The sequence below is a fragment of the Callionymus lyra genome, chromosome 2 (assembly GCF_982586985.1).
Source record: "Callionymus lyra chromosome 2, fCalLyr1.hap1.1, whole genome shotgun sequence".
In the NCBI taxonomy this organism is placed as follows: domain Eukaryota; kingdom Metazoa; phylum Chordata; class Actinopteri; order Syngnathiformes; family Callionymidae; genus Callionymus; species Callionymus lyra.
Window position 1 is genome coordinate 35199170 of NC_141819.1, and position 18785 is coordinate 35217954.

Sequence of the window (18785 nt, forward strand, 5' to 3'; positions counted from 1 at the left end):
AGATATTATATATCATTATATAATAATGAAATAAACAAATACATTAAGGTAATATAATAAAAATCATGAATGAACACAATAGTAGTTAAAACAATGATATCAACATCAAGAAATAGTGGTAACGTTTTCACACAATAAAAATTCTAATTTAACATTATATATTAATTTATTATTATTATTAATTATTTATTAATTAATAAATAGTCTGACAGAGCGGCGGGATCTCTGATGGTATTCTCTGTTTTCCTTTTTCCTGCAAAAGTTTTCAGAATACAGGGATACTTTGAAAGTTTCTTGGATCCATAAGGTAAGATTTTTAGAAAAGCACCATAGTTTAATATTGAGGGCCTTGTCCCATTACCTACATTTCATGAATTTTCATTAGAAATTATTTTATTATTTTAAAAAGAGAAATGTTTCAAGTATAAAACAAAAATCATCAATTACAAGTGCAAACAAAATACGTATTTGGATAATAATAATACTAGGAATTATTATTAAAATAATACGGATTTTTTTTGTAATATTCATAAATTGCATTTCTGTTTGAAACTAAAAGTATAAAGTTTCATTTGATAACTGATTGTATACGTTTATATATAATTATATTCCTTCATCATAACATTGTTTTGTTTTTGTACCCGGAAACCAGCGCGGAGTGAGACCTCCTCTCCGCCGCACAGATCCTCCACGCGGACGTCACTGTAGAAGCGGCGCAGCAGTGAAGTCCGTCAGCGTTGGACCTGCTGGAGCCGTCGAGGGTTTACTTCGGTACCGCTTTTTACTTTGGGTCCAAATCCCCCTTTTTTTTAGTTAGCCGGAGGACAGACGCCGAGTCACGCGCGCCAGTTGGATTTTGGTCGCGTTTCAACGAACACCGGAAGCATTTTGAGTGAAGCGAAAGTTGCGATGAGTGTGGAGGCGTACGGGCCGAGCTCGCAGACCCTCACCTTCCTGGACACCGAGGAAGCGGAGCTGATCGGCGCGGACACGCAGGGCTCCGAGTACGACTTCACCGACTTCACTCTGCCCAGCCAGACGCAGACGCAGGGTCAGACCCAGAGCCAGTTGGACGGCCAGGTAACGGAAGCGTTTTGCGCGGCGTTAGCTTCTCAAAGCTACTCGCTATTATTGGCTCCTGTTAGCTCCTATGCTAGCTAGCGTTAGCTGTCACTGTTAGCTCATGCTAGTTAGCCGAGGCGCTAACAAGACTCTCAAACTCATACAGGTTGTGCGACTATATCTGTTTAAAGGCTCGCAACGACATTAAATCGACCCCAACTATCGTTTTAAATAAAAATAGCTGTGTTTTCATCCGTATTTTTCGTGCTGCGGACAATGCAAGTTTTCACGCCGCTCACGCGAACTCGTGTTGTGCTACAGGTGAACGGTCCGGATGATGGACTCCTCAACGGCGGACTGGAGGACTCTGTGGCCAAAGCAAGTCAGCTTTTAGCCGAACTCAACTTCGAAGAGGACGAGGAGGACACGTACTACACCAAAGATCTGCCCGTGCACGCCTGCAGGTGGGTCTGACGGACGCATGCTAAAAAACACCACGGTGGCAGAGTCACAATGTGTGTTTTCCTAGCGTTACATAACATTTAATGGACAGTTATAACGCTGTTTATTCAGTAAAACAGGTTCCTTTTACATGTATCGTAAAAGTTTTATATCTCTGATGGAATGTCGTAGATATAAAACGAATATGTGATCAAACACCAATCTGTACACTATCACATTTTATTGATAACATTTTTAAGATTAAAAAATAATCCATAGTACAAATTTTCACATGACCGTGGTCAAATGTTCGTTAAATTTAGTAGAGTTAGGTTTACTAGGACTGAAATATGTATGTTTTTTTTTTTTTTAATAAAGATGATAATGCCATGATTCTGTAAAGATGCTTTGAGAAGCCATTGTGACCTTGTTTGTTCCCATGCTATTCTGACGAGGGGTAAACTAGAATGAAGATCAAACTAAATAAATATAATGCTTAATGCCCAAGAAAATGTATAGGAAATACACATTTCAGCTTTCTAAACTTCTTCTTGTATGACATTTCTAAACAGGTTAATTATTGCATCTCAACTTCTCATTGTATCCTCTATAACTCCTCCTTTTGTAACTATAAAGATACATTTGCTTGTCAACTAACACTACAGTACTACAGATTGTTTTAAAAATGTTATCTGCATAAAATGAGCATTATTAGAGTTAGAGTTGCCGCATTTATTCGTTTTAACATTCATATAATTGAATATGCATGAAATTTTACATTTATAGATCGTAGCATTGATGTTTGTATTTTATATTTGATGTTGGCAATGATGAGTTAATTTAATAAATACTGAATTAGCAATGTTAAAGGCGTTACAGTACACTTTATAAAAGCAGTGAGTTTATGATATGAAATTTGGAAATTAATTGCGTAACATTTGTGTTTTCAACACTAAAAGATGTGTGTTGAGTTACATATTCTCAATGTAAGTGTAATTTGGATTTCGGTTAAATTGTGGCATAGAGTGGTAAAAATTGTACACATTTTTAGACTATACACTGACGGTGCAATGTGCTCTCTTTTCACAGCTACTGTGGTATCCATGATCCAGCCTGTGTGGTGTACTGTAATACCAGCAAGAAGTGGTTTTGTAACGGTCGTGGGAACACATCTGGCAGGTTTGTTTACCCTCAATGATTACATAAATTAATGCATCCGAATAATCAATGTAATATTTAATAGTAGTTCTTCTATGGTTGATAACATATTTGTTTTCATACAAACTCACTTATAGCTGGAACAGTAACCTAAATATAAATTATAAACTTAATTTGAAACATAAACAAATGCATGGAATATTTTAATATTGGGCAGTACGTGATCGGATTGGATTGGAGATGCTAGCAAACTTTTAGAGAAGTGTTACCCTTTGAGCCGTTAAACTGCTGCATGCATAAATCTGTAATTACTCCTTTTTTGTGTGTGTGTATATCTTTCCCTCCCTTCTTTGACATCCAGCCATATTGTGAACCATCTGGTGAGGGCCAAGTGCAAAGAAGTGACCTTGCACAAAGATGGACCTCTCGGTGAAACTGTTCTTGAGTGCTACAATTGTGGCTGTCGCAACGTCTTCCTCCTGGGCTTCATACCTGCCAAAGCAGACTCTGTGGTGGTGTTGCTGTGCAGGTATGTGTCTTCCATGGACGTGGGCAGAATATCCATTGGCTTGTGTTGTCAAGTTTTTTTATTTGACCTTGCATGATGGTTAATTACCGTAGCGTGCCAAGATATTAAGTACTTAGCTTTAAAACTGTAACTAGCTGAATGTAAATGCGTTGCTTTTCATAATGTGTTTGAGCCTCTTTGAACAGACGGATATAAATGGAAACATTCACCCTAGTTTATCATTATTTGGGCATACAACTCGTATAAGTACTTGCTTTAATTGTTATGCATAAATATATATTTGTCTTGGGCTCAAGTGGATCGTTAAAATGAATTTTATTAATTTATCTAAAATCAAGGCCTAAGAAGCATGTTAAGACCTTTTTATTTATTTATTATTTTGATTTTCTTGGGGCTGCTGTGTTTGTCTCCATGTTGTCTTGGCCTTTTAATGTATGTAGTTTAACCGTGTTGTTTTTGATCGTTTAAGCGCTTTGTGACCCTGGTCTGGTAAATGCGCTTTACAGATAATAATTACTTACTAATTGGCATTAACATTTAAAAAGTTCATAAAATGTGAACATGACGCATAAGAATGCGTTTTAAATCTCAAAATATCTGGCAACACAATGGCAAAAGTGTTAATTCAGCATTTTTCTTCCAGACTGTAAGTTATTCCTGGCAAATTTTATTTAAAAATAAACGTTTTTTGGGGAAAAAGGCCCTAAATCTATTATTTTAAACTGCCTTTAGCTGTAGAAAGCTTCAATATTTGGCAGTAACATGGTTTCAGCCATAAACTCTATCTTGAAATTGGTTTCTATGTAATAAATGTTTAATGAGTGACTAGGATGGTATTTACCATTTATATACAGTCACTGTAACAAATATGATGTGCTTGATTTCAACCAGGCTGATATTAAACCTTGAACCTCTCCACAGGCAGCCTTGTGCTAGCCAGAGCAGCTTGAAAGACATCAACTGGGACAGCTCCCAGTGGCAGCCACTGATCCAGGATCGCTGTTTCCTCTCTTGGCTGGTGAAGATCCCATCAGAGCAGGAGCAGCTCCGCGCTCGTCAGATCTCAGCCCAGCAGATCAACAAGTTGGAGGAACTTTGGAAGGTTTGCTTCCTCGATTTGACCACTTGCCCTCGACTCTTCTTTAATGGCTGAATAGTTAATGTTTGACGACGCGTCTCATTTTGCTAGGACAACCCAACTGCCACCTTGGAGGACCTGGAGAAACCTGGTGTGGACGAAGAACCACAGCATGTGCTACTTCGCTATGAGGACGCTTACCAGTACCAAAACATCTTTGGCCCGTTGGTCAAACTTGAAGCGGACTATGATAAGAAGCTCAAAGAGTCCCAGGTACTTAAGTTTTTATATCAGTTCTATAACAATTAACAATATGAGGAAAGAAGATTCAAGTAAAACCATTTAAACTTTAGCATAAAAATATTAGGTTAGTAAAGTTTGGTAGAGAAACTAGTTTTAGATTTGTTAATAATTTAGATTATCACATGATATAATAAATCTTTAATTCAGATAGATCTGCTTTATTTATCCCACGCTCGGAAAGGGCAGTCAAATTCATCTTTGGGAAAACTTGAATTATCTTCATGTGTTTTAAATTATGATTTACTTTTAAATGATTCAGCAGATCAAAGACTGAAAACCATTCCTAGCACTTAGTTCTGTTATGGTAAATATTGGAGGCTGTTTTTTCCGATACTGCAGCCAAACTTTTGAAACGGCGCTTCTACTTGAATGGTATTTAACACGGATGCATTGTAGTAGACTTTGTCTTTGTTGGGGTTAGTTGTTAGTTTTGCGGCTAAATTTTGTCAATTGCAACATGACTATGACTTACTTGCATTTTGGCAGTATTACTTTGGTCTTTAATTTGTGTTTGTCTTTTTAGTCCCCATTACATTAAGCTGTTATTAATATTAATGTTGATATGCATTTTTGTTTTCTTTCTAGACCCAAGACAATATTACTGTCAGGTGGGACCTGGGTCTGAATAAAAAGCGGATTGCCTATTTCGCACTGCCCAAGACGGACTCAGGTGGTAATTCACAATTTTTTTCTTCATCCCCGTTGTATTGCGGTTGCCAATAGCGCCTCACCCCATCTCCCCTCCCGAGTCCACTGAACCGCACGCACCATCCTCCAGCCCTGCATCGTTTGGTGGCATGTGTGCTTGGTCTTGTCGTGGAGTCTTGTGCTGTGTCGTCCATGCACATTACTGCCATGTGGCCCATTTCCTAGTGTATCATTTCAGTCACTCCGGCTAAAGTCTCCCATTCTAACATGTGTTTCCATTGATTTAAGATATGCGGCTGATGCAAGGAGATGAGATATTTCTGCGTTACAAGGGAGACATGGCCCCACTGTGGAAAGGCATTGGCCATGTCATCAAAGTTCCTGACAGTATCCTTTGTGTTTCAGTCTCAGGCGATCCAAAGTTGCCTTTATCTGGTTTGAACTGTCTCCTAAATCTGAACGTCAATGCTGTTTGTTCTTAATATTTGTATCACAATTGTTACAATGTTGTTACCCCCAATCTAATAATCATTGGTATTCATCATAGCAAATGTGTTTACCAATACAAGCTTCAAGTGGCAGAATGACATTCTTCTATGTTACTTCCTTCACCGAACGTGTGTAAAGATTATGGAGATGAAATTGCCATTGAACTGCGCAGCAGTGTTGGAGCACCTGTGGAAATCCCCCACAACTTCCAGGTCGACTTTGTGTGGAAATCCACCTCGTTTGACAGGTCTGTATATTTGGTCTATTCCACCTAAAATCGTCTTTAATGATGGGTTCAATGAGTTGCTAACAATCCTTTCTTAAAAGCTTCCCATGTCCTTGAATAGCTAAACCTGCTAAATTGTTCTTAATATGATTGGTAATTTGAAAATTCACATTGCTAAAAAAAACAGTATCATTGTCAAGAGCTAGAAGGCTCGTATACACCCTTCATACGTTGACTCTTACCTTTGTTGCAGGATGCAGAGTGCCCTGAAGACCTTTGCGGTGGATGAGACGTCTGTGTCAGGCTACATTTACCACAAACTGTTGGGTCACGAAGTGGAAGACGTTACCATCAAGTGCCAGCTGCCCAAGCGCTTCACAGCTCAGGGACTGCCTGACCTCAATCATTCCCAGGTTTATACCTCATTTTCCTTTACTGTCAGCAGAGTGGCATCATTTATTGCTGGTCTTACTCCTTGAAAAAACCTTTCATTAAAATAAATTTGCAAAGTAGTGACCTTTAACATTTCAATTGTTTAAATTAAGGTGCCATCCCTCTCAGTAACACCGACCTGAACAGTTACCATAATAGTTTGCCGCCCAGCCAACCAATCCCAGCTGTTGGTGCCTTTTGACGTGGTAGCATAGATGTAGAAATTAAATCCCGTATAGTAGTGATCAAATAGCTGCTACTAAATGGAAACGTTTAAAGAAAGGTTTAATGTGGGTTCACTGTTCTGTTTGCACCAAGTAATTGCGGTTGTGGTTATAAAAACCTCGCACTGTGGTTGTGATGAAGTTTATCTGCTGTTAAATAAATCATTATCTTGTAACCGTGTGAACAACTGCAAGGATCTTTGCGGTTCCTAACTGAAAATCAAAACGGAGAGACTGCAGAAAGCAAACTGATATTTTTGTGTGGGACTGCTGCATACCTCCCTTTCCTATACTGTCAATAGTTGATATTTACACAGATGGCTTACTTTTCCTGATAGATCTAAGTTAGAGTTGTGTTCTCGCTTTGCTAAAAGAAATGTTAACAATCCTTACAACAACCCTTTGTTTCCAGGTGTACGCGGTGAAAACTGTGCTGCAAAGGCCCCTCAGCCTGATCCAGGGTCCTCCTGGGACTGGAAAGACTGTGACCTCTGCCACCATCGTTTATCACCTTTCCCGCCAGGGCAACGGGTACGTTAAATTGCTTTTCTTTTATATCGCAGAACCAGGAGGACAAGTGGTCAAACCATTGTTGTTCTGTACAGCCCAGTCCTGGTCTGCGCACCCAGCAACATCGCGGTGGACCAGCTGACTGAGAAGATTGATAAGACCGGGCTGAAGGTGGTCAGGCTTTGTGCCAAGAGTCGAGAGGCCATTGAGTCGCCGGTGTCCTTCCTTGCACTGCACAACCAGATTAGCAACATGGACAGGTGAGTTCTCGAAAGTACATCAGTGTTCTGTTCTTGAAAGTTGCCAGGTTATTTTTAAACACCAAACTCTGTCCTGATAATGGTATCTGCGGTGCAGAGCAACAATAGCATGCCTTGAATCCCAGCCCTGTTAATAACCGTCTTTAATCACAGCATGCCCGAGCTTCAGAAGCTGCAGCAGCTGAAAGATGAAACTGGTGAACTTTCGTCGGCTGATGAGAAACGCTATCGAGCCCTGAAGCGCACCGCTGAGAGAGAGCTGCTGATGGTGAGGACACGAAGTCCAAAAGATGAATGGGTTTCAATTAAATTTGCTACAACATTAAGTTAAAAAAAAAAACTGTCTTTCAGAATGCTGATGTTATCTGCTGCACCTGTGTCGGGGCCGGAGACCCTCGTCTGGCCAAGATGCAGTTCCGCTCGATCCTGATTGATGAGAGCACCCAGGCCACGGAGCCCGAGTGCATGGTGCCGGTCGTCCTGGGCGCAAAGCAGGTAAAATGACTATGAAAGTGATGAACCATTTATGATCCAAAAAAAATATTATACATCACATCACTACACAACATTGTCAATAAGATTAACCAGTAATTTAAAATAAGAAATCCTATTGTTGTGCATGTCTAAAAGGTTGTTTTCCCATTTATACCTTGTTCAAACTGGGCTTTGATGTTCTCAGCTCATTCTGGTGGGTGACCATTGCCAACTGGGTCCTGTGGTGATGTGCAAGAAGGCCGCCAAGGCAGGACTATCTCAGTCCTTGTTTGAACGCCTGGTGGTTCTGGGGATCAGACCAATCCGCCTCCAGGTCCAGTACCGAATGCATCCAGCTCTCAGTGCCTTCCCCTCCAACATCTTCTACGAGGGCTCGCTGCAGAACGGCGTCACCGCAGGTTTGTTGAGATGCCACAGCAAGTCATTGAAGGTTTGATTAAATCCTGCAACACTGTGGTAAATAAAGTAATGTTCTTTTATAGCTGACCGTATCAAGAAAGGCTTCGACTTCCAGTGGCCACAGCCCGACAAACCCATGTTTTTCTACGTGACTCAGGGTCAGGAAGAGATCGCCAGCTCTGGAACCTCCTACCTGAACAGGTACAGCGGTCATTTATATTTGTTACATTTATATTGTTGAGTCTTTTAAATGGACTTGGAATATTTCACACTTTAATATTTCCACTGTTCTTGGTCTGTCACTAACATGCACATCTACACACTTCAGTTTTGTCACACAAGTATACTTTATGTGCTTCTAAATTGTTACACTCCACTACTTGTGCTCATAAGGAACTTGAAAATATCATAAATATTGTGGAGTTCATCTTATCTTTCCTTCCAGGACGGAGGCTGCCAACGTAGAGAAGATCACCACCCGGCTGCTGAAGGCCGGAGCTAAACCCGACCAGATCGGCATCATCACCCCCTATGAGGGTCAGCGTTCCTACCTGGTGCAGTACATGCAGTTCAGTGGCTCTCTGCACACCAAACTGTATCAGGTAACCCTAAATCAAACCCCTATTGAGTTTATAAGGTTTTCCTGTTACCATGATCTATAATATCGTTTTTCATTCTTTGCAGCAAGTGGAGATTGCTAGCGTTGACGCCTTCCAGGGCCGTGAGAAGGACTTCATCATCTTGTCCTGCGTCCGTGCTAATGAACATCAGGGCATCGGTTTTTTGAACGACCCACGTCGACTCAACGTGGCCTTGACCAGAGCAAAGTAAGACATTTAATATTTTCCTGTGTATTATGTTTGTGTGGAAGTATCACCAGAATATCGGTTAAATTTACTAAATTTAAATCTTCTTTTATTGAAATGATTTTTTTTTCAGCTTTTTATTTTTATTAGAAACGTTCAATTTAACCAATCAAAATACTCGATGTACTTCCAAAATGTTTGTTGTCTGATCAACATGTTAAATGGTTGTTTTCATGTGAAGGTACGGCGTGATCATCGTGGGGAACCCGAAGGCTTTGTCCAAGCAACCGCTGTGGAACAACCTGCTGAACAACTACAAGGAGCAGAAGGTTCTGGTGGAAGGCCCGCTCAACAACCTGAGGGAGAGCCTCATGCAGTTCAGCAAACCTCGCAAGCTGGTCAACACCATCAATCCTGTGAGTGAGCGCTTGTTGCCATTTGTTCGATGGAGCGAGTCCCACTTGTTAAACTCTGACTGCTTTGACTCTTAGGGTGGACGTTTCATGAGCACAGCCATGTACGACGCCAGAGAGGCTATGATTCCAGGCTCAGCCTACGATCGCAGCAGTGCAGGTGACTTATTTTTGGACTTTAAGGAGCACTGGATCAAAAACTATCAATGATCTATTTTCATAAATGGTGCAGCTTCGTAGTTTACCAACATTTAGACAACGTTATATGGTTAGTAATTTGATGTATTCTATATTATATTTAATTCTAAATGTAACTATCGGAAGTTGTTGTATTAATGTGGCCCCTAAGGCGATTCAAAATATGTCTAAATAACTATTTGTTTTTATCACTTGGTTTTAGTTCAGATCTTTGTCATGGTTCTACTTCCCTGTTTTTATTTACTGTTTCATGTCCCACAGCTGGTCGCCCTTCCAACATGTACTTCCAAACTCACGACCAGATCGGCATGATCGGGGCCGGTCCTGGACACATGGCAGCCATGAATCTGCCGATTCCCTTCAACCTGGTGATGCCTCCGATGCCTCCTCCCAGTTACCTCGGACAGACCAACGGTCCTGCTGCAGGTAGAAATGACTAAATGACTAACTCACGACTTTTCCCTCAAAATGAGAACCAACTTTAGTAGAAAAAATGAGTTGCGCTTCTTTGTCTTGTTTTTGTTATAATTGTTCAAATGCTTTTGTTTTCTCCTTTCACACAAGTTGACAATTTTATCTTAATGTAGATCATATGTTTGTTCACTGCAAGAGCTGGAAAAAATGTTTTCCAGTTTCCGTCCACAAAAATATTACTAAATAATTCTATATTATAATGTCTGCTAGTGAAAACCTTACCCGGCAATTGGCATCTTAACTGAATCTTTATTTATATTAAGGAATCAAATTACTTTGCTTTTTGTTTAATTTATTAAAGTAAAATAGATGATACTACTTCAAGGATGTATTAGAAAAGTATGTGCCCAGTTCAGAGACATGTCTAAAAATTAATTAAATATTATTTGAACCTTAAAAGACCGTTTTTTTCCTTGACCTCCAAAGGCTTTTTTTTTCAAATGTTTTATCTGAATGAAGTGATCATTAAAATAATCTTGCTTGTTAGGTCGTGGTGCTATGAAGAATAAACTTGGTGGCCGTGGTGGGCGACAAAGACCTCGTGGATCTGGACACCAGGGACCGGGTCAGGGGCTGCACAGCCAAGCCAGCCAGGACGGAGCATCCCAGTCCTTCTCCCAGGGGCCTCTGACTCAAGGCTACATCAACATGAGTCAACCTTCTCAGATGAGCCAGCCGGGTTTGTCCCAGCCGGAGCTGTCCCAGGTATAACATCTAAGTCTAAGCGTTAAAACAAAGTCATGGGTTGAGCTAAGATATAATTTACGAATGATGTGAATCGGTCATGTATGAGCCCCAAGTTTGACGCTTGTGATCTAAATCATTTTCAATAATGTTCACATACACAGCAGCTGCCATTGTTAATGTTTTTCTTATTCCCCGATTGTTCTTCAGGACAGTTACCTGGGAGATGAGTTCAAGTCCCAGATCGACGTGGCTTTGTCCCAGGACTCAACTTACCAGGGCGAACGCGCATACCAACACGGTGGAGTGACTGGCCTGTCACAGTATTAGTGTGAGTACAATCTTCATCCTCTACACACGTCTTAGTGCAGGCGCTTTCATCCGGGTAGTTCCTTCCTGACGTTTTGTATAAGAATTGAAAATTCTCTCACAATTGTGAGTATTTGGTTGTGAAAGTGCAAAAAGGACACATTTTTTTATCTGGAAAAGTAAAGACAAATTGAATGTGCTTGTATGTGAAGGCTATCCGGAAAATTGCAGAAACAAAGGCAGAATAGTAGCCAAAATAAAATTCAATAGTCCACAATGAACCTTTTATTTCTTTTATATAATTGTTTTTATATACACTCAAAGTTAATCTGGCTGTTGACATTTTCTTTTAACTTTATTTAAGAAATGTCAGAGCAAACAACTGAACCACTTATCGTCTAAAAGTAAAAAAAGGTTGTTTTAATAGTAAGATTGTGATTTTGTCTTGCAGGTTGCTTAAAGAAGGGAGCTAGGCTTTCGCTGAGCTTAGTTCATCCGCTTTTTAATCTGGGAAATATTAAAAACATAAAATGGATACCTGTTTTCCTCTGCTACAACCGAAGCACCACAGAGTGAACGCGACGGACTAGCGAAACCAAACCAATGACCAGCGAGAGAAGAAAGAGGGGAGGAACGAGAGCACGAAGAAGACGGGCGGGGAGATGGAGGAGTGTCCGGTGAAGCCGGCGAGCGGCGGGGGCCGACACTCGTGCGGGGGAGAGGAAGCAAGAAGATGGCGGCGTGTGGTCGAGCTGCCGAGGAATACGGAGGCGGCGATCCCAGTGGTCTTTCTGGCAAGAAACCAAAAGAGGCTCAACTCCCAACTAAATAATGAAACAAATCCCATTGACCCCCCCCCCCCCTCGAAGAGAAGTGGCCGCACTCCAGGGATCGTCCTGCAGGCGTGTGAGGAGAGGGCGCCAGAGCCCGGTTCCGTCACTCTCCGAGAACCACTCGGCCCGTCCTGAACACAATCCGGAACCTCTTGGGAGAAGAGAAAATCGTCAGCGGCCTCTGAAGGAAGCGGCAGTCGGCACACCCACACGAGAGGAAGTAGAAACAGCGTTTCTGTGAACCTTCCATTAGCCATGGAGACCCACTGACTCGTACCGAGGGTCTCCGGCCGAGAGATGTTTTTTTTTTTCTTTTTGGACCACCCGTCTAGCGGTGGAGTGGCACGGGGATTTCAGACTTCTTTATTTTTTTGTTGTTTTTCCGAGGCATGACGCACGAATCCCCCTGATATCGTGATCATCATGGGACAGTTATTTTTTCCTCTGAAGTACCTTTTCTTATCACAGAGCACAAAATTGCAAAAAAAAAAAACTAAAAAAAAAAAGTCACTGAAACTATCGACCAGCAGCAACATCGACGTCTTTTAGAAGTTTCAGTCTTGTTCAGGCTTCTTGTTTTTCTCGTGATCAGAGCCCGAGGTGCCGTTGAGCAAGTGTTTCTGTTCGGCTTCTTTCCTCGATCTTAGATGTGGGATTATGCCTGAAAGCTTTCTGTTTTTTCAATGGAAGCCTCACAGGAGGAGAGGATGTGCACTGACCCCACAGAGGTGTGAACGGTCAGCACCTCACAGGAGACGAAAGAAAAGGAAGGCGGCAAAGACGGAAAAAAAAAGCAACTCACTTAAATCCACCTGGACTCTTAATTTGTTTTCTGTGAAGCCAAAAATGAATCTGTCAAATAAACCCTTGCGTGGTGGTGGAGGCTCCTCAGAGTCAGCACAAGCATGAATGTAGTTTTAAAGAGTCGCAGTACCTACGTTCAGACGGCAGGGGTCTCTTGAGACGCCACACTCTAGGTCTGGTGAAAGAGAGAGAGTTGCTGCCTTCCTTCTCTGTGAGGCTTCTAGACTTTGTTTGGAACCAGCATCGGAAGTGTCCGGGTCCGCAGACCCGCTAATGATGTGCTGCTCTCTTGCTGTGTTTAGTTGGACCTTTAGTGAGCATCTTGTGTTTTTAGCCATGTAGCAAGACAACCAGCCAGATCCTTTCATTTGTCATTTTCCTCTTGAGCCGTTTTTTAAGCAGACGTCGTTTGTTTTCCAGACAACAGTACGAATGTATCCTCCACCAGATCCCCAAATTCAGCCGACAATCATCGTCATGTTGGAGCGAAGGTCTTTGTTCTCGATATCTGGTGGAAAACTGATCATGCTTGAGCTTTAAATTCCTGCCCATTTACCCACGTTTTTTCCGTTGTTGATTTCCTGAGCCACCGTCGAGTTATTGCGGACGTCGACTCGTTTTAATTTTCGGCATCCAAACCTTTTGTCTGATGACGTGAAGATGTAAATCTGTCAGTTGTGTTTGCAGAGATGCTTCATCATGATCCATTGACTCAATAAAGGCTGATGTTCCAGATGTGTACTGTACCGACAGCTGCTGTGAAGACCAACAACTCGCTCATAAGAGTTGACTTTGACATCACTAGTTTTCAATTGAGGCATTTTATTCATTTTGCTCTCGACTGAGATGATTTTAGAAAATGTTCCAAAGCCGTTTTAGGGAAAAATCGAACGCCCATCTCAACCTACTCAGCAAATAACTTGCCACTTTTAAACATGACTCATCAAAATATAAACTACAATTTTACCCTTGAGTAATTAATCTCAACTATTTTAATTGGTCGTTTGAAACATTTTGCACTTCAAGTCTTGACTCTGGGCAAAACATTTTAATAACATGATTTCACCAAATAGAAAACACTAATTTAGTTTCGTCCACGACAGTCTTAGTCCATGTGAGTTGGGTCAACCGCTCAATCATGCCGATGTTGAGGTCTGTTCTTTTTTCTTTTCCTCCATTTTCTTCAGTCTGTTCTGGGTCACTTTTTGTTTCTGTCTTTCAATGTTGTTCTGAATCTTTGCTTTGAATCTCTTCTTCTGTCTCCGGATCTTCTCCAGCTCGGCCTTCCGCTTCTCCTCCAGCTCTGGATCCTACGGAGGGATTAGAAATGAGCAACTGAGCTGAAGGACTCTAAGACAAGGGTTCACAATGTAGGCCTACCTAACGATAAACAAGGTACCTAATAAGTTATGACTCAACCAAGTTTTTTTGGAAAAGTTGCATCAAAGGGTTCAAAAAAGAAAATGTTAATAAAGACCAAACACATAATCAAGCCTCGAAGTGAAACATCACATCCTCCCTCTTACACCAGTTGTAGCAGAAGGGAGAGAATACTTGTTTCAATCTGGCCTAAACTCTGGGTTTTAAACCATTGAAACCAGAAGAAGTGTTAATTTAACATATAAAAATTAAGTTTAAGGTTAATGACCAGATCACTTTTATCACAACTATAATTCTACCAAAATCATTTTGTGACGTGGACTTGCCTTCCCGTCCAGGATCATCTGCTTCTTCTTGTTGATCTCTTTCTTCTCATCGAAGTCGGACGACTCCAGTTTCTAGACACAGTTTGAAGACACGTCACTTGAAGGACAGCAGATAACTTCTGAAATACTGATTTTACTGACTAATACTATGAGTTATCAACCATCGATAGCTCATGTTAGGTTAAAAAACAACAAACACTAAACGAAACACTCACAATTTCACACTCTCGTTTAGTCACGTTGACCTGCGTGAGGATCTTCAGCACTTCTTTCTCTTCCACAGGATAGTCTAAAAGCTTGGTTTCTGAAGGACACAAGTCATGTTGGCGGATACTTTTACAATATTCTGTCAGAACTGTGTTACCAGTTCAGACACTTACGGATTTGCTCCTCGATGGAGTGGACCAGGTGGATATCGTACTGCGTCACCAGAGTGATGGACACGCCGCTCCTTCCTGCAGAGGCCAAGAAAGAATCTTATCTCACATGTATTGTATATGAAAAGTATGATACAGGAGCAACAATACGTTACATAGTGATACTGTAGTAACAAATATATAATTGTCGAGTATTTGACTCTTGTGTTGCAGAATTTACAGACCACATGACTCTTGATGAAGTCGTTACTACTTTCATTTTTTTTTAAATCAAAATATGTCCAAACGTCAGCTTTAAACTCCAATGGTATTTGCTGCCATCAAGCGGCCGGAGGTTTAAATTACAACACGAAAATGAACTAACTCTGTATATACGTTTGTTTTATATTAATAAAGACATCTAACTATGTTACATACACTGGAAATATAAACCATAAAATAACTACGATTAAAAAATATTTAAAAGCCGCACAAAGATTTTTTTAATCAACACAATGCTGTTAAATAGCGGTAAAGTATTGTGACATAAAACATTGCAATCTTCAAGTTCATCAATATATTCTTACACCCCTAATAAAAACGCTCACCTGCTCTCGCCGTCCTCCCGACTCTGTGGATGTAAGTTTTGGGCAAACCAGGCGTGTTGTGATTGATGACCACCTGCACTGTGGGGATGTCTAGACCCCTGTGGAGAAGAAGGAGAAGAAGAAGAAGGAGGAGGATGAAGGGGTTGCTGTGAGACATCACATGATCGGCGTCACATGACATCAAAACTCACCTGGACGCCACGTCGGTCGCAATCAGGATCTTGAAGACGCTCGCCTTGAACTTAGACAGGTTGACAAACCTTTGTTTCTGGAGGAATCGACAAGAAGTGAGCTTCAAGTATGAGTGGAGGACGAGAGAGTCAGCACCTGCTTCATCATGGAGTGCAGGGAGATGGTGGGGAAGTTAAACTGTCGCAGCATCATGGTGAGAATCTGGCAGCTCCTGCCAACAACATATTCAATCAACCTTTGAACAGATCATCATCTATCAACCGTGGAATCCTACTTGCAGGTTTTGGTGAAGATCACTATAGACCAGTCAGGGTGTTCGTCACTGAAGGTCTGGATCAGGTGGACCAGGTAGGCTTCCTTCACGTTCTCCGGCGTGAGGATGAACCTCTGGTCCAGCTCCTCCACTGTTCGGGTTCTAAACCAGAAGACATGCGTCATGTGACGTGTCTGGACTCCTGCGAGCCTCAGGGACTCACTCAGACGTGCTCTCCCAGAAGAAAGGTCGGTTCATGGCGATGGCCTTGAGCTCCTGCAGCGTGTCGGTGAGTGTTGCGCTGAACAGCAGCGTCTGTCGTTTGGTGGGTATAACCTGCATGATCACCTCCAGGTCTTTGGTGAAGTCGATGCAGCCCTGCTCCAGCAGCCGGTCCGCCTCGTCCATGATCTGAACTCAAGCAGAAACTTTTATTAGGCCATTGAGATGCCCACAGAAAAGAAGATACTTTTGTCTCTAAACCTAATTAATGCTTACTTTCACATCTAAAACTAAACATATGTTTAAATATTACTTGTATTCATGACACAAGAATCTTAAAATTCTTAATCCGCCATAATTAAAAAACAAAACAAATGTAAATGTCATTTTTCAGAGCTTTCACATATGTTTATAACGGTTAACTTTTCTTAAGCCGATTATTTATAAGATACAAGAATCTTATTGTTAATCTTAACATTAACAGAATGTTAGAGAGCACATTTGATACAATAAGATCACCATGATCTGCTAATTTAAATTTACATTTAGAAAACCAAGCAAAAAACTTAAATAGTAATAAAACGGAAAGAAAAGAGTCACAGTAGAGGGATGAAATGGGCAGCTAGCTAAAAGGTTGATTTTTTTTTTTCCTAATATTATATGATATTAAATTTAAAGTTGTTTTTGTTTAATGACTCTTCCATTAACCTCCTTCGACCCTTCAAAATAAGAGCATGTGCTCCTCACCAGGAACTGTATCCTCTTCATGCTGAAGGTGTTGGAGCTCCGTATATGATCAGCCAGTCGACCAGGCGTGGCCACAACAACATGTGGCTTGTTGGACAGTTCCTGGGCCTGAGTCACCATGTCTGCAAGAGTCACAGCAGGAGTTGTTGACACAGAGTTGAAAAGAGAAGTGAAAGTTATTTTTATTTACCCATCCCTCCGACAATGATGCAGTCTCGCAGACCTAAAGGTTTCCCCAACACTCGGAACTGCTCAGCGATCTGATAGGCCAGCTCCCTGCAGGACAGCAAGTCCAGTTAGTCACATCATTGTGTCGAGAACAACCCCTTCTGACTTGTGTGTTATTAAAAGTCTGACCTGGTGGGGGTCAACACCAGACAGAAGATCCCGTATGGATCTTCTGACAATTTCTGCAACACTGGAAGCACAAACGCAGCAGTCTTCCCGCTCCCAGTTTTGGCACAACCCATACAGTCTCGCCCTGGAGACAAACACACCACACACTCAAGATTTATTCATACGTATGTATTTGCTGCTTCCTGGATATTGGCAGTGGTCAATAAAGCATTACATATTGTTTTCGTCCCCAATATACAACAATACTGATGATGCAGAACATATGTCATGATTTACCAAGAATATCGTGATTATCGCAAATGTCTGACAACATTTTCAAAGTTTATACTCACAAAACATCTTGGGCGAGTAAAATGTTCATTGGACTCATTTTAATTATATAAGTTATACATTTATCTGCGAGTCTGACAAATATCTTTCACATCTTCACACATCATTTTTTGGACACGCCGAGTCTGACCAGGCATGTTTACTGAAATGTTCTTGTACTTCCAACGTTAACTGAATAAATTGAATGAATAAAAATACACAAACATAACTGTGCTTTATGTTTCCATTACTGTATATTTAAACAACTGTGTGTGTTTGTTAAATCTAGGCTATTCATTTCCTTTTCTATGCATATTTTAAGAGCTACATTTTGTAATTTTACATTAATTAGTTGATAAAATGATTCAGATCATTAAGTTTCTTTTTTTGGAAATTTTTCCAATACAATTATACCAACCTTTTTTTTTAATTTAGTTAACATTTAGCAAGTTATGGCATTTTGAAAGTATGACTCAACAAAAAGGTCCCACCTAAAATATTGAACCCTGTTGACTTAGTATTAAGTATTCACGTCTTTACCTGACTGCTTATACTGGCTTCATATAACTCAATAAGTAAGTTGATTATGGCGTCATTTCAGGGCGACAAATGACGATGAAATGTACTAGAAAAAAAAATGTTTGTTGACATTTTATTTTCATTTATAATCGTCTATTATATTTGGACTATCACAACAATGATTGTTCATAACTCGATTGTATTTTTAAATCCACTTCAGAATCTTCAGCTGTAGTAACAAAGTCGAAGCGTATACAAAGGATAAAAGACACCAATACTAGTCTAAAACATTCTAACAAGAAGACACAGTCGCAGATATATTACCTTCCAGAATAGCAGGCATGCATTTCTCCTGCACAGGTGTAGGTTTGTTGATCCCCAGTTGTTTACACTGTTTGATGAGCCAGTCTGACAGACCGAGCGACGTAAAGTCACCCATTCTTCTTCCTCCGACTTCTTCTTGAGCTTTAAAGTGTCTTCACGTGGTAAAAACGAGAATTCGAGGTTTAAATTATTGGATTTTACAGTTTAGGGGTAAAGTCCGCGTGTTGTCATACGCGTCACATTCCAACATGGAGGATTTTCTTCTTCTGCGATACGACTTACGTCTGCCACCTATTGGCAAGGGTACGCAAGGAAAAGCAGGAATTATCGAAAAAAAGTATGAATTTATTTATACTTTATTCAATTATTCATGTATTTATTTTGCAGATCAATAAACCAAAAAGAAACAAAAATGCG

The 18785-nt window shown here is 40.7% G+C and overlaps 2 protein-coding genes across 3 annotated transcripts; one reads left to right on the forward strand and one right to left on the reverse strand.

The window, feature by feature from the left end:
• The first annotated feature begins 718 nt into the window (after positions 1 to 718).
• Positions 719 to 13510, forward strand: LOC148086666 (regulator of nonsense transcripts 1). Of its 2 annotated transcripts, none has more exons than XM_087784847.1 (24): positions 719 to 1080; positions 1384 to 1526; positions 2593 to 2682; positions 3023 to 3190; positions 4112 to 4292; positions 4380 to 4541; positions 5157 to 5244; positions 5508 to 5606; positions 5847 to 5955; positions 6188 to 6347; positions 7003 to 7121; positions 7196 to 7360; positions 7514 to 7628; positions 7712 to 7855; positions 8040 to 8253; positions 8338 to 8455; positions 8700 to 8856; positions 8939 to 9081; positions 9302 to 9476; positions 9552 to 9633; positions 9933 to 10097; positions 10633 to 10850; positions 11040 to 11160; positions 11590 to 13510. In XM_087784847.1, exons 1-23 carry the CDS (start codon positions 910 to 912, stop codon positions 11157 to 11159), a joined length of 3306 nt encoding a protein of 1101 aa, XP_087640973.1. In that variant the 5' UTR covers positions 719 to 909; the 3' UTR covers position 11160; positions 11590 to 13510. The 2 variants fall into 2 exon arrangements, with proteins under 2 accessions (XP_087640973.1, XP_087640974.1); XM_087784848.1 differs by having other exon boundaries at positions 5157 to 5241.
• A 150-nt stretch (positions 13511 to 13660) lies between these two features.
• Positions 13661 to 18607, reverse strand: ddx49 (DEAD (Asp-Glu-Ala-Asp) box polypeptide 49). Its single transcript, XM_087784850.1, has 13 exons — positions 18369 to 18607; positions 17217 to 17340; positions 17050 to 17135; positions 16860 to 16981; positions 16114 to 16301; positions 15912 to 16052; positions 15773 to 15848; positions 15637 to 15713; positions 15446 to 15543; positions 14862 to 14936; positions 14697 to 14785; positions 14482 to 14553; positions 13661 to 14085 (listed from the first exon to the last, which is right to left on the reverse strand). Exons 1-13 carry the CDS (start codon positions 18481 to 18483, stop codon positions 13912 to 13914), a joined length of 1437 nt encoding a protein of 478 aa, XP_087640976.1. The 5' UTR covers positions 18484 to 18607; the 3' UTR covers positions 13661 to 13911.
• Positions 18608 to 18785: the final 178 nt, after the last annotated feature.